The sequence below is a fragment of the Delphinus delphis genome, chromosome 3, assembly GCF_949987515.2.
Source record: "Delphinus delphis chromosome 3, mDelDel1.2, whole genome shotgun sequence".
NCBI classification, from domain to species: Eukaryota; Metazoa; Chordata; class Mammalia; order Artiodactyla; family Delphinidae; genus Delphinus; species Delphinus delphis.
The window spans coordinates 40,734,925-40,758,787 of NC_082685.1; the positions used below are offsets into that span (position 1 = coordinate 40,734,925).

General features: G+C 40.6%; 1 protein-coding gene across 1 annotated transcript in view; it reads right to left on the bottom strand.

Annotated features, from left to right (window-relative positions):
• Positions 1-23,863, bottom strand: part of ITK (IL2 inducible T cell kinase) — a 64,091-nt gene that overhangs the window by 12,358 nt on the left and 27,870 nt on the right. The window contains exons 6-8 of the mRNA XM_060006833.2: positions 20,192-20,343; positions 15,921-15,986; positions 8,553-8,607 (exon numbers count right to left, since the gene is read on the bottom strand). Coding sequence (XP_059862816.1) covers positions 8,553-8,607; positions 15,921-15,986; positions 20,192-20,343 — 273 coding nt within the window. The remainder of the gene's footprint in view (positions 1-8,552; positions 8,608-15,920; positions 15,987-20,191; positions 20,344-23,863) is intronic.

Below are 23,863 nucleotides of genomic sequence, written 5' to 3' on the forward strand. Positions count from 1 at the left end.
AGGAAATACTGTAGGCCAGCTTGGCACAGAGCAGCCTTTCAGCTATAAAGGCTACTGTTTCATTCATTCATTCCAGAGACATTTCTTGAGCTCCTACCGTGGTTCCAAGACTATTCTAGTGATGACATAAACAGTAAACGGAGGCAAACAGACACAAGCTCTGCCCTCTTGGAGCTCATTACAGATATTGCCCAGCCCGCACCACAACATTGCAGTCTAGATGTTATTATCTTCAATTTCCTGATGAGGATACTGAGTGCTGCAGAGCTGAAGTGACTCTCTCACGACCTACGAATATAGGTGGCAGACCTGGGATTTGAACCTTGAATGTGGCAGGTGAGCAAAACCTTTGCTCATTCTACTAGTCCGTGGTACCTCCATTCAACAAACGTTAGAAGCCATTTCTCTGTTCCCCACAAGGGCACAAAACTTCTGTCTTGGAAGCTTCATTAGTTTCTTAATGGGAATATATTTTGTAGGCCCTTTCTCAAGTGCTGATTTTGCTGCAGGGCAAAAGGAGAAAGAAAACGAAGCTGCTGGTTGCATGAGGGAAGTGGAGAGAAGGGGAAGCCCCCACATATACCCTGCACCCCACTGACAATTTTGCCAGTGCTGATGAAATAAGTACTAACAAACAGGGAGACCAGTTTTTTCAGTCCTGGTAGGAACTTGAAAGTCTTAACACTGTTTTTTGAGTACTTTGTGTCTAAGACTCTGTTCCTACCCACCTGTCAATCTGTGCTGGTGATATTTGCAAAATCTGTTGCTATGGTTTGCTTAACTTAGACACACTAAGGGCCATAAGTGAAAGCCAGAGAGAGAGGAACCTCGTGTGGTGGGCATACACTTGTTGTATATGGAGCAAAATATACACAGTTTAGAAGCTCTTCCACCCCCTAATCCCAAAGGTGGGTCCTCTACACATACAAATAATACACAGATGGCCATGCTAATTGTTTGCATCCTAGAATTTCAGGGTTAGAAAAGACCTTTTAGAAGAACCTAGAAAGGTTCTCTAGCTCAGGGTTATCCCAACCTCAGTACTATAGACGATTGGGGGGCAGTAATTCTTTGTCATGGGGGCTGCCCTGTCATCATAGGATGTTTAGCAGCATCCCTGGCCTCTATCAACTGGCTGCCAGACATTGTCACATGTTCCCTGGGGGACAAAATCACCCCTGGTTGGGAACCACTGATCTGGCCTGACTCCCTAAACCCCTGTGCCCCAAACTGCTGGTAATCACAATCACTTGAAGAATCTAAAGCACAGAACAAGACAAAACAAAACGACGACTACGAGCAGTTTACCATGCTCCCCCCCCTCCCACTGCCTCCCCATACCTACACACTTGGAATCTCCAGGACTGAGGCCCTGGGACCTGAACTTTTAAAAGGCTTATGGACATCCAGATTTGGTCTCCACTGACTCAACTGAAAATGCATTTCTTATTTATAACAGTCCTGAAGAGTAGTCCCTGTCGTCTGAAAGAGCACTAATAGTTAGAAAGTTCATCCTCATGTAGACACGTAACCTGCTTCCTCTGACTTGGCCCTAAACCCGCAGAGGGGAATTTGGGGGGGGACAGTTGGCCCTTACATCATTGTGCATTCTTGCCAAACTTAGAGGTTACCACAACAACTTTGTGAGACTCCCCAAACTCTTCTTCTCCCTGCTGGGAGATTCAAGAGTCTATTTTGAAATTTGAGGGAAGCAGAGGGTAGGGGAGTTGGATGAAGGTGGTCAAAAGGTACACATTTCCAGTTATAAGATATATTCTGGGGATGTAATGTACAGCATGGTGACTGCAGTTAACAATACCATATTGTATATTTGAAAGTTGCTCAGAGTAGATCTTAAAAGTTCTCATCACAAGAAAAAAAATTGTAACTATGTATAGAGATGGATGTTAACTAAAATTGTATTAATCATTTTACAATATATACATAAATCAAATCATTATGTGGCACACCTTCAAATTATACAATGTTATGGGTCAAGTATGTCTCACTAAAACTGGAAAAAGAAAGGAAGAAATTCAAAGCTGAGACCTGAATCTTCAGGTCTCTGTTGTCCACCCTTGACCTTCCTTTCTCAAGGTCGTGAGCTAGGGCTGCCCTAGCTGTTGCCTGAAAGCGGGGAAAGAATTGAGGAAAATACAGAAAGCTGTTACATTTCTTTTTCTAAGATGTCATAGTACTCTAGGACAGTCCTAGTATTCTGTCTTTGTACACACAGAATTTACTTTAATGATTTTGTATTTCATGAATTTTTTGAAATTTAAGAAAATGAGTTGTCAATCTTTCTGGACCAATAGTACAACCTTATGCCCATAGTTAGCCTCCCACATTCTCTACAGTGTGCTCTGTTCATGACCTTGGACATGGTGAGGACAACAGAGAACTAACCAGATTCTTATTTTCGTCTTCTCAGATATGAATGTAAACGGTTTATCCAGTGCAATAGTAAACACCCTTCTAACTTTTGCATGCAAATCGGCCTTTTAAAAAACTTGATTTTCCAAAAATTAGATTTTCCCCCCTTTGGGGTCAGTAGTTTATTCAGTTTCTGAAGTAAAGGTGATCTATGTGACACCAAAAACTCCCAGATTAGTTCATTAGATTTTAAAATAGCTTTTGAAGCCTAATTTAGAAAACTTGAAATTCTCCTCTTTTAAGTGTACAAATCAGTGATTTTTATCAAAACCACAGAGTTGTATAACCATCACCAGAATATAATTTTAGAATATTTCATCACTCCCAAAAGACACCTCAGTACCATTTGCACCCCTGCCACACTAATATGACTTCTCTATAGATTTGCCAATTCTAGAAATTTCATGTACATGAAATCATATAATATGTGGTCTCTTATGACTGGATTCTTCCTCTTAGCATATTGTTTGCAAGGTTCATCAAGTTGTAGCATGTATCAGTACTTCATTCCTTTTTATGGCTGCATAATATTCCATTGTATGGATTACACCACATTTTGTTTATCTATTCATCAATTGCTGGCCATTGGGGTTGTTTCAACCTTTGGCTGTTGTGAATAATGAATTTGTGTCTGGCTTCTTCTACTCAACATCATGTTTGTGATATTCATCCATGTATTACATGTACCATCACTTGTCTTCAAAATTCCTCCCCTTTTGCCAAATATCGAAGCTTTTGCTCTTGCCTCACTGAAATGTGATGGGTTAAGTTCAAGACAGGAAGAAACTAAACTTTAGTCGAGGCAGATATTATCTACATATGTAACTTATTCTAAAGGGAAGAAACATAGACCTTTATCCACTATCTGTGAAGAAGGGAGTGGTAATGTCTCTTTTATTTAATCAAGAATGTTTTGTTGTTTTATTCTTTCAAAGAAACCATTATTATTATTTTTTAATTTGTGATTAGAGAGGGGCCCAACTGTTAACAAGAGTAAACTGATCCAAAGACATCAGACAAAGTAGAGGTAAAGTTTTCAGTCAGCTCTGCCGAGGACGGGAGGCTGGCAGAGCTCTTCCTCCATTGTAGTTGCTCTAGGTGGCATTCAGTGCTGGTGACAGGAAACTCTGGTTTAGGGCTGAGGCAGCGCAGGGTTCTGAGGAAAAGGAGGCATCCGGCATGTGCCTTATCACCTACTTCCTGCAAGGGGCTCAGAGGAAGTCACAACCACCAAGAACGGTGGAGTCTAAAGGGTCTCTGCTCCTGTCATCACCATGCATAGGGGCACTGATCTGTGCAACGCAGCCAGGGTAGGTCGGGGAGGGGGCTTGTTCCCACGGGATATAGCCAAGGTCTCACTTTACCTTTTACTATTTTATCTAGAAAAATAAAGATGTAACAATAGAAAAAAAAATCATGCCAAGGGGGTAAAATACATGGATGGGAAGTATAGGGATGGGAGAATAGAACTTAACTCATATATTCCCTTACTAACTGTGTGTGCGTGCATGTGTGTATGTGTGTGTGTGCGTGTGCATGTGTGTGTGTGTGTCTATGAAGAAGCGTCCCTGCTCTAGTCCAGGCTATGCCACTGATTTACACTCAGTTTAGTCCCCTGTAGCACAAAGGGGATGGACCAGATGTTCTTTAAAAGGAATTCTAACTCAGCCTATAATTCTGTCAATACAGATGTTTCCTGATTAAATGTAGGAGCTTCAGTTTTCTCAGTTGTAAAATGACTTTTGCAAGATGGTTGGGAGAATTAAAGTATATAAAACAGTTCCTGGAATATAATACCAGAACAAGGACTATTGGGACTATCATTAGATGCTATGGTATACCATCTGTTAGAAGTATTAATGCCATTGTCTGCTTTCATCTGAGACATGTTGACTGTTAGGAATTTACTCCTTTCTTTCTGTCCATATGATTTGAAGGGCACCTTACAGAAGATAATCTTGCTGCACAGGGTAGGTTATTGTGAAAAAGATGGACTGATAACCTATAGCTTGTTCACACTGCATTATAATTTAAGAGTGTCTCTGACAGATAGCCACTCTTCATTCTGGAGGTGGTTCATTTCTTTTCTTGAAAAAATCCTGGTATGGAGTCAGTACCGTATCTTTAATAACATCTTAGAATCATGGAAATATGATAAACCAATGTCTTAGATAAGGCTTCTGCCCAAAATTCAGGCCACCCAACGTATGCAATGCTGTAAAGTATAGAGTACCTGCTTGCAAGGAATTTACCCTCTACCTAAATGTGTTACGACAGAAGAGAGACTGCTGAGGTCTGAGGCTGAAAACAAAGCCACTGGAGATGACATGACGTTGCACCACAAGAGTTCAAAGGTGTGGAAAACCCACATTCCACAGCTTGTGGGAGGGAAAGCATGAGTGGTTTCTTAGAGGAGGTGCTATCCGAAGAACTGATAGGACACAATAGGAGATATTTTCTGTGGTTCCCAAACTTGGGTAAGACCCAGAATCACCTGGGTACCACTTCCTAAGGTTCTGACTGGTGAGGGCTGGAGTACTGGAATTTGTATTTTTTAAAAGCTCCCCAATGATGCTCATGATTAGCCAGCTTCTCCTACAGCATATTTTTTAATTTAAAAACACTTCTTAAGTATTTGCTGTATTCATTCACTCAATAAATATTCATTGAGCAGCTATGTTATCATAGGTACAGTTCTGGGGTCCTGTGTACAGCAGGAACAAGGTAAAGTGTTTATATTCTAGTGGAGAAATATGCATGGGGCAGTATATCAGGAGATTTCATTAATAAAAATAAAATAAATCCATTTTTGGTCATAATAATGAATCAATCAATCTTTTAAGGGTCCTATAATTGTTAGATAAGGACACACTAAATTCACCCCTGAAACAGCTGATGAAAAGCTGATGTTTCAAAAATCATACAATATAGGGACCCACTGAAGTTTGCCCTTATATTACCTAAGAAGGCAAAGAGGATTTGGTGAAGTAGTCTAGAATATTAATAAGGAGGAATGTTTCAACTGCGCTAGCAAGTATTTGTGTCTCCAAAGAACTGCTATAAAATAGAAATCATCTTTTGCTAATCATTAATGTGGGCTGTTTTAGGTGTTCCATGGGCAATACTTCATTAACCAATGTGGGATTGAAAATAACAAAACTGCACTTGTTTAAACTCAGTATAATTCTTATTTAATTATAAGTTCTTTTTGGTTAATTTAATAATTTATTATGTTATCCAGTAACATAGGTGCTGAGTGGGCCACATATGCATCACAAGTTTGACTTGAAAAAATATAGATTCCCACAAACTAACCCTGGAGAGTCTGATTCTGTAGGTCTGGGCTTGGGGTCTGGAAGTCTGTAGTTTTAAAAATTTCCCAGTGATTCTAATGTGTGATATTGGGAACCACAGGAAATAATTAAGTGTGGAGTCGAGGTGGAACCAAGGAGAAACCAGAGTCTAGTAATGACTCAGCTTAATTCCTCTTCCTCCATGAAATCTTTCTAATTCTTCTAGAATATTCTCAGAACTCTGAGGCCACTGAAAGCCTGCTCCATATGCTCAGTTTTTCTTAGATTATCCTCTGTTTCTTCAGAGTTTGTCTTGTTTCTCAATAGAGTCTAAAGCTTATTGAGATCAAAGACCTTGTCTCAAGTATCTCTATAGCTTAGATCTGTGCTCAGCAACATGGTAAGGTATGTGAGTTTATACTGAGAAATCCTAATAAATGAAATGGTGCAGACGTCATAAAGGCAACAGATGCTGGAGACGGCTGACATCATACAGACTGCCTGTTTTGCATCTGTCACTGGTAAACACATATAGTCTTTTGGAAAATCCACAAACAACTGGACTTGCCCTCTTTGATGAGAACAAAACTGCCCAAGGGCAGAGCATCTCACCTTGTCCTCTTTGCCAGCTGCCTACTCACTGGCAACTTAACCAAAGGAGAAAAAGTTCACTGCTCCAAAATATGACTGTGGGCTCTCCTCCCGTCTCGATTTCCTCTTATAGAAATTATATGTTTGCCTTTGATAGAATGAATCAATCTATCATCAGTTTCCCTTGTGCAAAAGTAAATAGTATATTAATCAACTATATGCCTTTAGATTATTCTTTGACAATATTCATCATCCCTCCACCTTCCCATCGCAGACTTTCATTCCCTACCTGATATCTTCCCAGGTCTCCTTCTCTAAGCTCACCTCTAGCCACTGTCCAAACTGGTAATGCTTACCGGTTTGGGTGATCAACTGTCCCAGTTTGTCTGGGACTGAGGTGTGGGGGCTCTGGGGCCATAGGACTCTCAGTTTTAAAACTGGAACAGTTCCAGGCAAACCAGGATGAGTTGGTCACTCCAGCTTCATTCCATCCAGGAGAGGTTTGCAGTTTAAGATTCTTAAAGATAGGAAATACCTTCAAACCATAACTGGGAAATGGCAGGAACATGAAATGGCAGGAACAGGGCTAGCATTTTGGCACGGAGAGACTGATGCCTCCATCAACCCAGGCCTACTGTTTACTAGTCTCACTGGTGAGGCTTGTGTTGGGCGCGGGTCATTAACATAATTTGAATATTAGATTCACCTGGAGAGATTTTCCTCTAAATTACTAATGCCTGGACCCTACCCACTAGAGGTTTTCTTCTTTTTTAACATCTTTATTGGAGTATAGTTGCTTTACAATGGTGTGTTAGTTTCTGCTGTATAACAAAGTGAATCAGCTATACATATACATATATCCCCATATCCCCTCCCTCTTGCATCTCCCTCCCACCCTCCCTATCCCACCCCTCTAGCCCACTAGAGATTTTGATTTAATGAATCTGGGCTGGGACCTGGGCATTGGTATTTTGAAAATGTTTCCCAGGTGATTTTAATGTGCAGACAGGCCTGCGAACCACTGCTCTAAGCAAATACGCTGATAAATTGATTGATTTCCTTGTAGAAAGCTTTCTCTCAATACCTGCATGCATTGGGTTTCTCTGCAAGGGCCCTAAATGTACAATTTTCTGTGCTACTTTAAGTGTGGTGTATGGATGGGTGCCAGTTAGCAAATTGTTACTAAAAATTGAAAGTAAGCATTTAGAATCTTTTTATAGCAATCAGACAGAGTAATTTTATGTCTAATGAATCTAATACTCATAAAAAAATTGGACTTGCATTTTTTATGTCTTTGCTTCTTATTTTTGCTTTTTATTTTTTCTGATAATTCATTTTTATTGTATTTTACAAAATGTAAGTCTGTGACAGATTGGGAATTAAAAACCAACCACAAAAAGTAGTCCATCACCACGGGTACTTTGAGAGGCACTGTTTTAGAATCACAAATGATCTTCTAATCCAGGAAGAGAAGGTTTTACCTTGCATGCCAGTCAATTGATGGCAGCTTCCTGGAGCACTGTGTTGAGAAGGATCCCAAAGCCATGGACTCTGATCAACTGTGTCGGCCACAGGGCCAGGAGCAGAGAGTGGCAGTATGAGTCTGGGTAATTGTCATCCCTGATTCAGTCCAGTACTCCTCTTGTACTCATTGAGAAACCGAGGCCCAGAAGGAAGAAGAGATGTTTCCGAAGTCACACACTGAGTTGGAGCCAGAGCAGTGGCCAGGACCCAGTACTTTCCTCACCACACCATGCCTTCTCTCCCTTAATCCTGACACCCTTGTGTAAGCTCAGTCCCGCTCCCGACACCGTATGGCTCTCAAGAAGAACGGTTGCGTGAAAAATGAGTTAAAACAAGCGGTGTATTTCCTCTATATCCACACACAGCCCAACCAGGTGGAATCTGAGGCACAGGCACTCCTGACCCAGCCAGAGACGCAGGCAAGGAAGACCAGCAGCACAGCTCCCCAGGGCCAGCCATCACGGCCCGAAAGACCACCCACGGAAGCTGTGGTCATGGTCACACGTGAACACCAAGGCCTTTGATCCTCTCCAGGTTTCTTATACTGATGTATGCTAACCCTGTGAACCCCCAGAATACTTTTACCAGACATGGACACCACTGTTAATCCAATATGTCAACTCACTGCATTAGCACAAACCACAGCATGGCTGAAAAAAAGTAACACAATTCAGTTTATTTGAAGTTAAAAGACAGTTTAAGGAGACTTACTGTGTCCAAAAGAAGTTTCTCGGCTTTGTCTCGGCTGATACTCTTATTGTACCACCTGAAAGCAGGAAAAGTCATAGATCAATGACATTTTGAAAAACGTCATTATTTACTTACGAAAGAAAATGAATGCCAGAAAGTTTTTTGTTCTTTTTGTTTCTACCAATGCTTTCAAACTCAAAAGCAAAAGCATGAACCATTTCCAGGTAATAAAATATTTAATTGGAACAAATGAATCAGAATGGTGAAATGTTGATAATTGTTGAAGCTGGGTTTGGGGTACATGGAGGTTCATTATATTTTTCTCTCTACTTTTGTGCATGTTGGAAATTTTCCACATTAAAATTTTAGAAAACATTTATCTTCTGCTCTATTTTGTAAGTCAGTGGGTGGTTATTAGCAGGATGACGCTAGGGCAGCTATAAAAATTTAATATAAATTTGAAAGTGTAGCAAATATCCTTTTAAAACAATTGTAGTATTTTCCTCTGTAAGACTGGTTTTCAAGATCTTCTGCAAAATAATTACATTTTTTCCCCAGCTGCACAAAAGCTCTTGCACAAATGACATTGACAGTGTCTCATAAGGCTAGTTTATCTTTGTAAAAAATGCAAATGTAGAAAAACCTTATGCATCCCCCTGTTATTCCTTGTCAAAGGAATGCTAAATTTATTTGCTGAAAAAACTAAAAAATTTTAATGGGGCTTCCCTGGTGGTGCAGTGCTTGAGAGTCCGCCTGCCGATGCAGGGGACACGGGTTCGTGCCCCGGTCCGGGAGGATCCCACATGCCGCGGAGCGGCTAGGGCCGTGAGCCATGGCCGCTGAGCCTGCGCGTCCGGACCCTGTGCTCCGCAACGGGAGAGGACATAACAGTGAGAGGCCCGCGTACCGCAAAAAAAAAAAAAAAAAAAAAAAAATTTAATGGATGTAATCTGCTAAAAGTAAGGTAAACATTCACATATTTTCTACTTTTACAAAGTGAACTAAGCTGAGATTGAGCTTCAAAGTTGGTTTAAAAGGAAAATGTGTCACGGGGTTCATGTGATGACACGATATTGTTTAATTTTGTGTTTCTGATTTTATCATACAGCTGTTTTAATTTCTTAAGATTTCTGGCTAATTTTCTCAGGATAAGTGTCTCATTTCTTCTCTGGAGAAGTTTTAAAATCAAATTTTCTGTAAGCAATTTGAATAATAGATTAAATGTATAAATAAAAAAAGAAAGTAAAGATACTTCTTGATTTTTACTACCAAAGAATAGATCTTAACCTGAAATAATTCATGTCAGACACCTTTAGGAACCAATGCAGTGTGAAGGAATGATTTGGATAATGGGGAAAAGCAAATCTAAGTACACTATGGGTTCAATGTAATTTTTATAGTTTGATTTCATTAACATATGTAGTGCTGAAAGCTCTTCTTCATACATCTGAGCATTTGAAACTAGCAGTCCAGCTCCTTGCCTGGCTGGCCATTAATCTGTATGTGTGGCATATCGTACTCAAGCAAGCAACAACAGATGACATGTAACATAAATGCAGTGTAGTATCATTCTTGGAATTTTAATGACTGATGACGCTAAACTAGAATTATCCAAGTTATACAAAGATGCTAACTGACTTTTCATAAAGTTTCCATTAAGACAGCCTCGATATGAACTTTGGCTTCCTGAGTATGCCCTGATTAGTCTCTTTTGCATTAGCTGTAGCTAGGCTGACATCGTATCTCTGGTCAGTGGACTCTATCAAAGTTTGCTGCGGGGAAAGCTCCAGCCATACTCTGGTGAGAACTTTAAGACTGCAAAGAATATTTAGCTTATGTGTAGCTCACCTATCATGTGTCAGAAAGTGTTATCAGCAGGTTATGGGACTTGCCCAAGGTCAATAATGAGCTAGTAAGGTGTAGCCAGAAGTGAACCCAGCCAGTCTGGCTTCAGAGTCCATGCTCTTATCACCACCATAAAGAGCCTGTAACTATCATATACCAGGGACTTAAGGAAAAACATAACCAGGCTCCCTCTCTCCCCCCAGAAAATCCTAGTTTGCTATGCTGTAGCCCCCAACTCCACATCTTTCAGGGGTTACACCTGTCAGATACACTTCTTGCGATCTGCAAACTCCTAAGGAACGTAATTTTTGCACTATTTATCATGTGCATGTTCTCACATGGGTCCTTCTTTCCTTATCTATCTTTTAATACAGAAATTAAATGTGTAACATATAAGTTTGAAAGAGAAATGAAATGGAGTGAAATAATTTATATTCTTTTACTACCCCTACTCCCTGTATCTTCTAAAGTAGAGCTCTTCAAACTGGAGCATGTCCAAACAGGAGCATTATTTTTATAATTTTGTTGTCTGGTGAAAAAACAACTAAAAAGTGGTAAAAAAGAATGTGAGTGATTTTTTAGGGTTGAAGTTTTTCAGTGTTGTTAACACTTGAACCATATCCTGGCCTCCCTGTCCACTTATTAGGTTAGAGGAGATAGAATGATCATCAGTTAACAATCAGTTGTGGAAATTAATAAGCCCAGGGGGAGAGAAGTTCTGGGTGGGGAAGCAACACCACTTACCAAACTTGTTTGGTTATTTGAGAGTAGCCACGAATAAGGGAATTAGTGGATTCATCTGAGCTTTTTTAAAAAAAATTGTTCTAAATTAATTGGATTTACAATGTTGTGTTAGTTTCTGCTGTACAGCAAAGTGAGTCAGTCATACATATACATATATCTACTCTCTTCTAGACTCCATTCCCATATAGGTCATTGTAGAGCACCAAATAGAGTTCCCTGTGCTATACAGTAGGTTCTTATTAGTTATCTTTTATATATAGTAGTGTGTATATGTGAATCCCAATCTCCCAATTTATACCACACTTTCCCCCTTGGTAACCATAAGTTTCCTACATCTGTGACTCAATTTCTGTCCTTTAAATAAGTTCATTTGTGCCATGTTTTTAGATTCCCCATAAGAGTGATATCATACGATATTTCTTTCTCTGTCTGACTTACTTCACTTCATCTGAGCTTTTGAACACATGCAACTGGATGGTACTTTCCAACTCAGTGGGCTCTTAGAACTTATTTAGTTGAAGCCTGGCAAACATGCTTCATCTTATGTGTCAGCTCTGATCTGTCAGTACTGGCTTCCTGGAGCTGTGTGTTGCAAAGATAGAGGCCAGTCTGAGCTCAGGGAGTAAGAATGTCACTATCTAAGAGTGATGTCTGCCCTGAGTTCAGGCACAGGGAGGAAATGTCAGCAAGAGTGCCACGATTTGCTTTCCTTCATCTTACCCGACCCTTCAGTTTAAAGGCAAAGGGATCTGAGATCCAACCTGGTGAAGAAACTTGCCCAAAGTCATGTCCCCAAACCACGGCAGGAGACCTGAAGCCAATCAACTTACCAACCCATGATCATGTTCCCGGGGTACAATTTTGAGTTCTTATGCAGATATCTAGACAATGTTAAGTTCTAGGAAAAGAGTAATCATATTGGGCCGGTTTTTTTTTTTTTTTGGTATATCCAGATATAATAACTAACTATCTGGATGCTTGTTTATGAGTTATTTAATTCTCTAGCTACGATTCCATATCTGAAATGCAAACTGACAGAGTGCAGAATAAGTAGAGTTCACAGACTGTTTTGTTTGTATGCTGTAGTGTTTCATTTTAAAAGTGAATTAAAATATCTTCAAGAGGGGGAATATACCTTTTTTTTGCCCCCAAGCTCCATCATTCCCTATGGCCTTATACTTTGTTGGAAGTTTGAATGTGCCCCTTCTATCATAAATGAAGAAATTCTGATTAAAAGTAAAAAACCAAAACAAAAAGAAAACTTCCCATCCTAGTGATCATTTGAAATAAATACCTAATTTTTTCTAAAGGTGTTGACTGTAAAATAATAAAAGAATTTTATTTTTTAAGCATATCTCATATATTTCATTACAGTTTGAGTATTCTTGGAAGTGATGACTTCTGTTAGCTGAGGGAGGGGCTTCTCTTACCTACTTGATCAAAATGAATCTCAGGTTGAGAGACTCTTCAGAAAATGATAGTTCTTCACTCTAGAATCTATTAGAATTTCAGCAACAAATAACTTGACCACATTTGAACTAATAAGAACACAAATGAGTTAATAGAAGGTTTCATTAGCTATCATTCTTCAACCCTGGTATCTTAAGCTTGATAAGTACTTAAAATTTTATCCTTAAATGATTTTGAACTTACAGAAAAGTTGTAAAATACTGTAAAAGAACTCCCACATACAGATGAACCAATTGTTGATAATTTACACATTTGCTTTACCATTCTGTCCAGATAGATAGATATAGATAAATAGATTTTTTGAGCCATTTGAGAATAGAATTTTACCCCTAAGTACTTCAGTATGTATTTCTAATAAGTAGAATATACACTTGTATAACAATAGTACACTTACCAAAATCATGAAATTTAACATTCATACAATACTATTACCTAATTTTAGACCTTATTCAAATTTCATCAGTTGTCTCAGTAATATATTTTGTAACTTTTTTGGTTTGCTTTTTTATGGTTCAAGATTGATCCAGGATTACTGGTGCATTTAGTTACCCCATCTCTTCAGTTTTTTAACGTGGACCAATTTCTCAGCCTTTCATGTCTTTCATGATCTTAACATTTTTGTAGAGCACAGGGCAATTATTCTGTAGACTATCCTCAGTTTGGTTTTGTCTATTATTTCCTCATGAATAATTCAGGTTATGCATGTTTGGGCAGGACTATCACAGAAGTGATGTTGTGTCCTTCTCAGTGTATCACATCAGGAGATGCACGGTGTCTGCTTGCCCCATTATTGATGTGAACGTGGATCATTTAGTTAAGATGGGATCTACCAGATATTTCCTCTTTGTTATTAGTAAGTGATTTGTGAGAAGATACTTTGAAACTATGTAAATATCAAACCTTTCACCACCTATTTGTGACACTCATTGATGATTTTTGCCTGAATCAGTTGGTACTTTGAGTTATAAAATGGTGATTTTTAAACTTTATCATTCCTTCTACATTCATTAGTTGGCATTTTGCTGCAAGAAAGAGCTTTTCTCTCTTCTTGCCCATTTATTTATTTACTTACTTATCTATCAAGCTATTTATTTATTATTGATTTTTTTATTTTACTCAGTGGATTGTAGTCCCTTACTGTCCTTATTTATTTTGATACTCAAATTATCCCAGATTTAGTCAGAAGGAGCATTTTTAAGCTGACTTCTGTGATCATTCAATATGTTCACATTATTTAACAAAAAAATATTGGGGGGTACTTCTTTACTTTTTGATGCATCAAAATGTTCCAGTTTCATCGTTGTTCTTTCCCTGCCCCGACTCTGAATCCCCAAGCCATTTCTCCAAGAAGAAGTCCTAGTTCTTTTTAGTGGGAAGTGTTATTTAAAAACCAAGATCTGAGTGTACACATTGCTACTATAGTATTATTGTTTCTGGGCCTTCCAGCAGCTGAGCTAGGAAATACATGTACATGGTGAGTACACAGTACTCTACACTTGAATTTTATTAAACATTAAGTAATTCCATTAAAATTATATCCATGTGGGGCTTTCCTGGTGGCACCGTGATTAAGAATCCACCTGCCAATGCAGGGGACACAGATGCAAGCCCTGGGCCGGGAAGATCCCACATGCCGCGGAGCAACTAAGCCCATGCGCCACAACTACTGAGCCTGCAGTCTAGAGCCCGTGAGACACAACTACTGAAGCCCGTGCGCCTAGAGCCTGTGCTCCACAATAGGAAAAGCCACTGCAGTGAGAAGACTGCGCACTGCAACGAGGAGTGGCCCCCGCTCGCCGCAACTAGAGAAAGCCTGAACAGCAACGAAGACCCAGCACAGCCAAAAATAAATTAAAAAAAAACCCAAAAACTGGGCTTCCCTGGTGGCGCAGTGGTTGGGAGTCTGCCTGCTGATGCAGGGGACACGGGTTCGTGCCCCGGTCCGGGAAGATCCCACATGCCACGGAGCGGCTGGGCCCGTGAGCCATGGCCGCTGGGCCTGCGCATCCGGAGCCTGTGCTCCGCAGCGGGAGAGGCCGCAACAGTGAGAGGCCCACGTACTGCAGAAAAATAAAAATAAAAATAAAAATTATATCCATGTGAACTCTTCTTTTAAGTGCCATCTTGAAATAAACAACACAAGCTAAGCAGATATTTAATACCTATATTTTTGTCTGCTATCTTGGTATTGGAAGTATTGCATTAAACCATGTTTTAAGTCAGTTTGTATTTGATCCAGTGTTCATAGTGTTTTTTCCTTCTCAAGTAAGATAAATATTCCTGGGATTCCCAGAAGAACCTTTTCCTTTGACCACAGTTATGTGCAGGCATCTGAAAATCATCCCTTAGATTAAAGGGGAGATGAGAACACATACCCTCCCCCTTCTATTTAAAGTGACCCTCGGGATTTCCCTGGTGGTCCAGTGGTAAAGAATCCACCTTACAATGCAGGGGATGCGGGTTCAATCCCTGGTCAGGGAACTAAGATCCCACATGCTGCAGGGGCAACTAAGCCCATGCACCACAACTACTGGGCTCATGCGCCTCAACTAGAGAGCCTGCGGGCCACAAACTACAGAGCCCAAGCACTCTGGAACCCGTGCACCACAACTACAGAGCCCATGTGCCCTGGAGCCTGTGCGCCACAACTAGAGAGAGAAAAAACACCTGCACGCCACAACTAGAGAGAAGCCTGCACACTGCAACGTAAGATCCTGCATGCCGCAACTAAGACCCGATGCAGCCAAAAATAAATAAATAAAATAAAGTGACACTTGGGCTTCCCAGGTGGCGCAGTGGTTAAGAATCCTCCTGCCAATGTAGAGGACACAGGTTCGATCCCTGGCAGGGGTAGATCCCACATGCCGCGGAGCAACTAAGCCCATGCGCAACAACTACTGAGCCTGTGCTCTAGAGCCTGCGAGCCACAACTACTGAGCCTGCCCACCACAACTACTGAAGCCCGCATGCCTAGAGCCCATGCTCCACAGCAAGAGAAGCCACCGCAGTGTGAAGCCCGCGCACTGCAACGAAGAGTAGCCCCCCGCTCACCACAACTACAGAAAGCCTATGTGCAGCAATGAAGACCCAACGCAGCCAAAACAAATAAATTAAATAAATAAATAAATAAAAATACCTTTCTAATAAAAAAGAAAATAAATAAAGTGAAGTGACCCTCAACTGTTTACTTAGGGATCAGAGTATGGGGGGAGAAGAAAGCAGGTCAAGAAGAGAAAATGCCTGGTATTTTAATAATCAACCAATAATTCACTCCTAATGTAAGAGGACTCCTTAGCACCATATTTTTGGAAAACAAATAAAATATCTTACTCGTAGGTTTCCAGGTTATTTGGAGACTTTTCCACCAGATAACTGCTTGGTACGTATCCTTCATGCCTGTTAAAAGGGAAATTAGTGTTTAGATTAATGTAGAACTAATTTCACATCTCCATTTCATAGGTTTAATCAACCAAAAGTCATTTAAAGATGAAGTCTCATGTTATTAGCATTCGGGATAAGACATTTTAAAATTTTCAAATAAAAGAATTGCTAAAAATAACAACCTGCTATCTGTTAAAGGCTATGTAGATTTTACCACTAAAATATGAATCATAATAAATAAGAAGTGGTTACTTTAATAGCTCTGCTTGCTAATCTCTTCATTGTGAAATTTCCTCTGGAAATTTCCTCTAGAAAAAGATTAACGTTCAGTCTCTATTTTTTATTAGGAAACATTTGTGTTTGTGTGTGTAATAATCAGTATTTTTTCCGCTTTAGTGCTAGTGTTGTTTTACAGTCGGGAAACCAAAATAAATAAAACATAAAGAATTACTTTCCAACCACAGGTCCCAAAAGATACTGCCAGTCGAACTTGTGAGCTTTTAATTCAAGACCTCCCTAATATTTTTTGTTAAATGAACTCCTTCCAACATAAATGGTAAAACATGAGAAAAAAGGATAAAATTATGCTGGATTTGGGGTTGGGGGTTTCTTTTGAACAGGAATAAATTGTGTATAAACAAAGACATATGGATTAAGAGACTAATAAGAACACCAAAATACCTTACACCTGTGTGTAGCTTTGTACTTTTCAAAACACTATCGCATTTAATACTGCAAGGTGAGACCAGTGTCTCCTTCACTCTCTAGGCCTCTGACTCTGTACCTGTAAAATGAAGGACCTAAACTACATCACATGTAAAATCCCTCCAGACCCTGCAATCTATAAAAAGATGTCTCATAACTTCTTGCTGTTTACTCTATCACCTGTTTTAATTTTTGTACAAGGCCATTTTGTAATCTAGTGACTTATGTTTTTTCGTTTTGTTTTGTTTTTTAAGATTTTTTTTGATGTGGACCATTTTTAAAGTCTTTATTGAATTTGTTACAATATTGCTTCTGTTTTATGTTTTGGTTTTTCGGCCACTAGGCACGTGGGATCTTAGCTCCCTGACCAGGGATCGAAGCCGCACCCCCTGCATTGGAAGGCGAAGTCTTAACCACTGAACCGCCAGGGAAGTCCCTAGTGATTTATGTTTAATGGGGAATGTGTAATCTATTTCACATAATTGTTCTGAGGAGTGAAGAAATCAAGAATGGTGATGTCAAATACGGGATATCTCATATCTTGTACCCATGGCTGACCTGACCTTGCTAGTCAATTATGGCATGCTTTCTTTGGAGAACTGAACACCCAGCCTCAGAATCATTCTTAACCCAGTGCTCAAGGCAGTCAGTGCCAGCTGATGGGAGTCAGCTTATTCTCAAGTTTGCTATTTCTTTTATGTCTTTCTTTTGGCAATCCTTTTAATTACGTCTGTTTTTGCCACATCAAGTGTTTACAATTATATTAGTAGGTCAAATACTGTTTTCACTTTCATGTAGAATGACTGTGTTTTAATATGTCAGCCAAAGCTGGGTTATCTACAAAATGATGATAATTCTCTTCACCGGTTTGTTGGTCTAGAATTTACAAAGCCCTTTCACTTTCTTCATCTCACTGATTTTCTCAACACTCTGAGATGGAAAGCTGATATTATCATCTGCATTTTACAGATAAGGAAATGGATTCACAGAAGTTCAGTGACTTTTCCAAAGTCCTGTACAACAAAAGCAGCTGATACTCAAGTCCAAGTCTCCTTTTTCCCCATCTTGTGTACTTCCTGCTTCACCAGGCTATTACAAAGCAACCTGGGGAAATTCCCATATGCCCGACTGGCCGCTGGGGTGTCCTCTTCGATGGCCTTTGAAGTGCAGAGTTGAGCCTTTCCACAGGCCAATGAACAAAGGGTAAACTGTCATTTGGGGAAGTGAGACCTAGGAGAAGAAATTTCCTGGCACATTAGTTGTGCTAAAGAAATGTCAGTTGGGGCTTCCCTGGTGGCACAGTGGTTGAGAGTCCGCCTGCCGATGCAGGGGATGCGGGTTCGTGCCCCGGTCCGGGAAGATCCCACAGGCCGCGGAGCGGCTGGGCCCGTGAGCCAAGGTCGCTGGGCCTGCGCGTCCGGAGCCTGTGCTCCACAATGGGAGAGGCCACAGCAGTGAGAGGCCCGCATACCGCAAAAAAAAAAAAAAAGAAATGTCAGTTGATTGAAGGGATGAGTTTGTGAGTAAGTTCCCCTGGTGTTTGTAGAGCCAGGCAGTCTTGGACCTGTTTCTGCTATGGGCCTCCCCATAACAGGCAAAGAGAAGGTAAGGTGACTGGTCTTGTTTGTTTCCCCCAGTCAACTAGAGAGAGAGGTTCCAGATGAGGGGCTTTGGCGTCTGTTCTCAGCTAGCAAGAGACACTGCCTCCAAGATCACAGTTCTTGATCTAATCTTGTTTTATACCTCTCCCTCACTTCCCCTGCAGTGGAGTTGATACGGCTACTTAAAGAGATGGTGCCTTGAAAATGTAAGTTTTGATATATATGAAAAGTAAAGCCTTAACCCTAAAGATATTTGTGTACCTCTTTGTTTTTACTCAACGATTGGTCCTTTTTTTTTTGGTTAAGTTTAATGATACCCAGTGTTGGCACTCGAATACCCTGTTGGTGGGAATTTGGCAAAAGTTTTGAGGGATTTATCTTTCAAAATTAAGACTTCGCATAGTCTGACTCACCAGTTCCATAGTTAGAAATGTGAGATATATATTTTTTTCCCAAAGAAAAAAATATTTTTTCAGAAAAATATTTTTCAAAAATATATAAATTTCAAAAGATTACCAAGATACACGAACACGAGCAATACAAGATCTTCACTGAGCAAACTGGAAACTAAATGTCCCACTATAAAATATTGTCTAAATATTTATAATGCAAGGATACATTCTAAAACTATGCAATTATTTAAAGAATAAGGTAGATTTGTATGTGCTGATATGAAAGTATCTCTAAGATATATCATTAGAGGTTAAAAGCAAGGTGAAGACCAGAATGGACCACCGTAGTGCGAATGAAAAAAGGATGCATTTGTATACGTATAACTTTGTTGCTTAGGATGAACAAGTAACTTAATAATGAATACTTTTAGGACTGATGTGCGGGCAAATGGAGGGTGGCTTATTTTTATGTATACTTCTTGCTACTGTTAGTTTTTTTTTTTTATAAAGCATTGACATAGGCTATCCAGATGTTGCAATGATGGAGTGTTTTCTTTCTCTTTTTAAAATATTTTGAAACTAATAATAACCTCACACTTTGAAAATGTTTAAACCCTTAATATTAATATAGAAAAATGTTAATTGCAGTATTGTTAATATTTGCAAAATATTAGAAACAACCTAAGCATCCAAGAAGGGAATTTGCTAAATTATGGCACACTTTTATGTTGGATTTAGGCAATTACTGAAATCATCTTCTGGAGATGATTCTGGAGACTATTCCAGGGCATAGGTAAATACCTCTGATATTTAAAGGAAAAAAATAAAGCCTTATAAAGCAGTGTGAATCTGATAACTTTAAACTAAGCACTAGTATCTAAGTCATATACATCCCAGAGCATTCTGAAAGTCAATAACAGTAATTTTCCTATATTTCAGATCAGAGGAGGGGTCATACGATCTTTTTCATTCGGAAGTCCTATAGTGGGCAAACTGTATTTGCACAACTTTATTTTCTCCACGAACCGTTTGGATGGCTAGTTCAAAGGCTGTTGGTTTAATTAAATCTTTAGTATTTTTTTCCTGATGCTTCTTAATGTAACCACCAATCTGCACCATCTGTACGCACCTTTTCTTTCCACCAAAAATAAGACCCTCATAATGGGATGTACCTTCAACCTTCCTTAAACACTCAAGAACAATGGTGCTTTGTGGAACAAGTTGCCCTTCTCCCAAACTGTGGATGTCAGTGGAAGAACCCAGGAGATTTTTAGATGAGTTTGGAGGCTGGGAGTGCTTGATGGGGTGCAGGGAGCCAGTATAGCAAATGACTGCCTCCCAGCCACTTCTGAGAAGGGGAAAGACCCTCTTCAACTATTTCTTCCTTCCTTCTTCTGCCTCTGCTCTCCTCTCCTAACTCAGTGCCGTGGTCCTGCTGAGAGAGGTGGGACAATCGTTCCAGTATTTTCTTTGTTCCCACCTCACCTCAAAAACTGGGACAGCAAGCACGAAGGTACCTTACCCATTGCTGTCCTGAACTCTCCACCAGTGAATCTCGGAACTGTCCAGCAGGTAGTACTCCTCGTTGCGTTGTAGCGTGAGCTCCTGTGGGTCATTCGTTTGGTAGTCATACAAGGCAATGACCAAGGTTTCTTCAGGTTCTCGAAGTAACTGCTGGAGGAGGGACACAAAAAAATCAAGCAAAGATGCAGAAAGGAGGTAAACTGTGGAACGAGGTCAGCAAGTTCCCAAGCTGTAGCTTGCTCTTGGACCTATGCCAGGCCAGACAGACACCGGTTCCTACAGACCATTGTGGGTATTTGCTGTGGCCATTTGCCTGCCTAGTTGGCTTTCTTTATGAGTTAGGCTTATGGTGCTGAATAGGACACAAAGACATTCAATACCTGGAGTTCATTCTCTCTCCCATTCTATGTGGTAAATTCTGACCCCAGTGAATTCCCAGTGGCTGTGCTTTTCACAAAAGTCTGCTTGTTTCTTTCCTTGAACCATGTCACAATTCACAGCCTCTCTGCTAGAAGCATCACATTGTTCGCAAAGGGGATGAAGTCAACACTAAATCGTTCAGTCCATATGCTTTTCTGATTTTATTTGTGGGCTTGTCCTGATCCATAGAATCATAGACTATTGGAGCTGGAGTGCCTCTGAGAGATCATTTGATCCATTCTTTTGTTTAGAATAGGGAAACTGAGGCCCAGATGGAGAAATGGATGTGGCCAAGTTTAGCAATTGAATTAGCCTTATGCTTTCTCTACTATATCATGTGGGACCCCTTGTTCCTCTTGTGGGCTGCCTTGCCTATGTCTCTACTTTTCAGTGTGTTTCTTAGGAAGAGATATTGAGATGTGAAGAGGAGACTGTAAACAATCACAAGGGTTCAGGGTGGGCACACCTGCTACAGGTTGGCAGACTTTGTGAGACAGCAAACATGGGAAGAGATTGAGATTACTGGCTAGAATGAGATTTGGTGATGGGAAATCATAAGTTCTCTGAGTACATTGAAGCAATCGGTGGCATAAACATCCTGGAGATTTAAAAAAAATTGTCATACTGATACAGTGTGTCATCCCAGCTGAGCCCAGATTGGAATTTGAAGTCAAGATTATCTGTGGAGCTCGTGAGTTGATATATTTGGAACTACAGATAAGAGATGTTGGGCCTGAGGCTTTCACCCTAAGAGCCAGAGGAGGAAGGAGTTGTTCAAGGGCACCTGAAGATAAAGAAAGGATATGGTATGGTATTCATCTCATTATAGGCCCAACTGATTAATTATTATCAAGAGAAAGATCAGAGCAGGGTTCTCAAACCATGTGGAACCTTTCCATAGGGGGCATTTTGGACATCTATGGCAGTGTTTCAAAGGTCACAAAGGTTGAGGTGTGCTACTAGCATTGAATGGGAGAGGGTCAAGGATGCAAAACTCTCTGCAGCATCCCACATCCTGTACAACTTTTCAATGTCCTGTTAGACTTTCACGTGGTGAGCAGCCTGCTTACAGCAATAATGTACAATGACACTCTGAGCCTAGATCCTACTTCAACCCTATGAAGTACTTGGTTTCCTAGGAGTACAACCACCCTTTACATTGAGGGAATATTACACTTTATTTATTTAGTTCAGAACTTGACCAAGAGTTGTTTGCCATTTTGGAAAATCGTATCACAGATGGTAATACTAGTTTTGAGTCACTGATACTACATTCCTGTATCAGTTGCATTTGAGCTGCCAAATCCAACAGGATTCAAATACAGGTGCATTTTATTTTATTACGTTGTCCAGTATAGTCATGCCCCAATATTTGTATATAAAAACATATATGGGGACTTCCTTGGTGGCATAGTGGTTAAGAATCCTCCTGCCAATGCAGGGGACATGGGTTCGATCCCTGTTCCGGGAAGATCCCACATGCCACGGAGCAACTAAGCCTGTGCGCCACAGCTACTGAGCCCACGTGCCTAGAGTCCGTGCTCTGCAACAAGAGAAGCCACCGCAATGAGAAGCCTGCGCGCCACAACGAAGAGCAGCTCCCGCTCGCCGCAACTAGAGAAAGCCTGCACGTAGCAACGAAGACCCAATGCAGCCAAAAATAAATAAATAAATTTATTTTAGAAAAAATCAATAAAAGTATAGCTTCTCCAGATGCCAACTCAAGATGCCATCACTCATTAGAAGACAGAAGATGAAGGTGAAGGGAGAAGTGAATTCAAGTAATCCAAGATAAAAGAAATGTTACTGTGGATTTAGACGTATGGTTGAAGCTACAGCTATGATTCCAAAAGCCCTGTGGTTGGAGTGCTAGAGCAGTATAGAGGCTTCTCCTCCAAGAAATCTGAGAAGCCAAGTGGTAGCGTCCAAGGGGAGATGGATAGGCCCTGTTTTCTGACTTCCACCTTCACTGATAGTGCAAACCAGACAGGAGCAAACCAGTCTAAGGTGCAGAAGTGCGGGTTTAGGTGGGACTGTGGGGGGAACCCCCGACAAGCCAGGGCAGGGGGATTCCAAACCATGTTTTCCAGGGTGATCGTGAAATATTCTTTAGAAGATGAATGAAATAAAAAGGGGGAGAGCTCATTTTCTGCTACAATTTCAGTCCACTTCTTTCCTGTTGTGAGGAAGGGGGCTGACGACAAATCTGAAAGCCAGCCCGCTTTTGAGCGACGTAGAACTTCCCTTATGGGGAAGCTGCCAGTCTTTGAAATGTCACCATACTGGCTGGAGGGAAAAAGCGGAGCTCATTCTTCAGGAAGAAGCATGAGGAAGCTGAATCAGTAGGTTCTAGAATAAAGGGCAATTACTCAGATGTGGATATCGGTGCTGATGTTACCATAAAGTGAGGGCTTAGGTTGATTTTTCTCCTTTTTTTTTTTTTTTGTCTTCTTAACTAAATAGCTTCCCGAGAGTTGACTTGATATCACCTAAGTCTTGTAAGTCAGTACATTAGACCGATGTGTCTCAAACTCCAGTGTGCCTCAGGATCACCTGGAAGTTTATTAAAATGCAGATTACTGGGCTCCTCCCCTAGAATTTTGCATGTAGTAAGTCTGGGGTGGGGCCTGAGAATTTGCATTTCTAACAAGCTCCCAGGTGATGCGGATGCTGCTGGTCCCTGGACCACACTTTGAGAACCACCACGCGAGTTCAAGACCACCACACCAGAAACTGCATCCTACTAGCCTGACTACTAAGTTACTGAATGGCTTTGGGAGAACCTCTCATGGGACTTGCTTTCCCAAGCTTTCACACGCGAATAAAACTATAACCCCCTGAAGTGGCTAGAGAAGATAGTGAGTTTCGAAATAGCTGGTAAAAGTGTGGATGTGCTTTGAAGAATAAAAGGTATTCTCAGATGTATGCTTCCAAAATGATTGTATGTCAAAGGGTGGGGTAAATACACATTTTATATAGCTGTGAGCTGTTATTATGCCCCAACCTAGTCAGGTGCCTGGCTGCACACTTTGTTACCAATAAGTGTTTGCCGAGTGAAGGCAGTGGGGTGAAGATCTGGTGGCTTTTACCTGGACACATCCACGAGACAATTCAGGCCCGAGAAACCCATGGTGTTGAGTTCAGCTGCATCACCACAAATCTGCTGCATCTGCCTAGCATTTGAGAAACCTGGGCAGATGGGAAACACCAGAGCTGTAGCCCGTGGCGCCGCCAGCCCACCGCGCCCGGA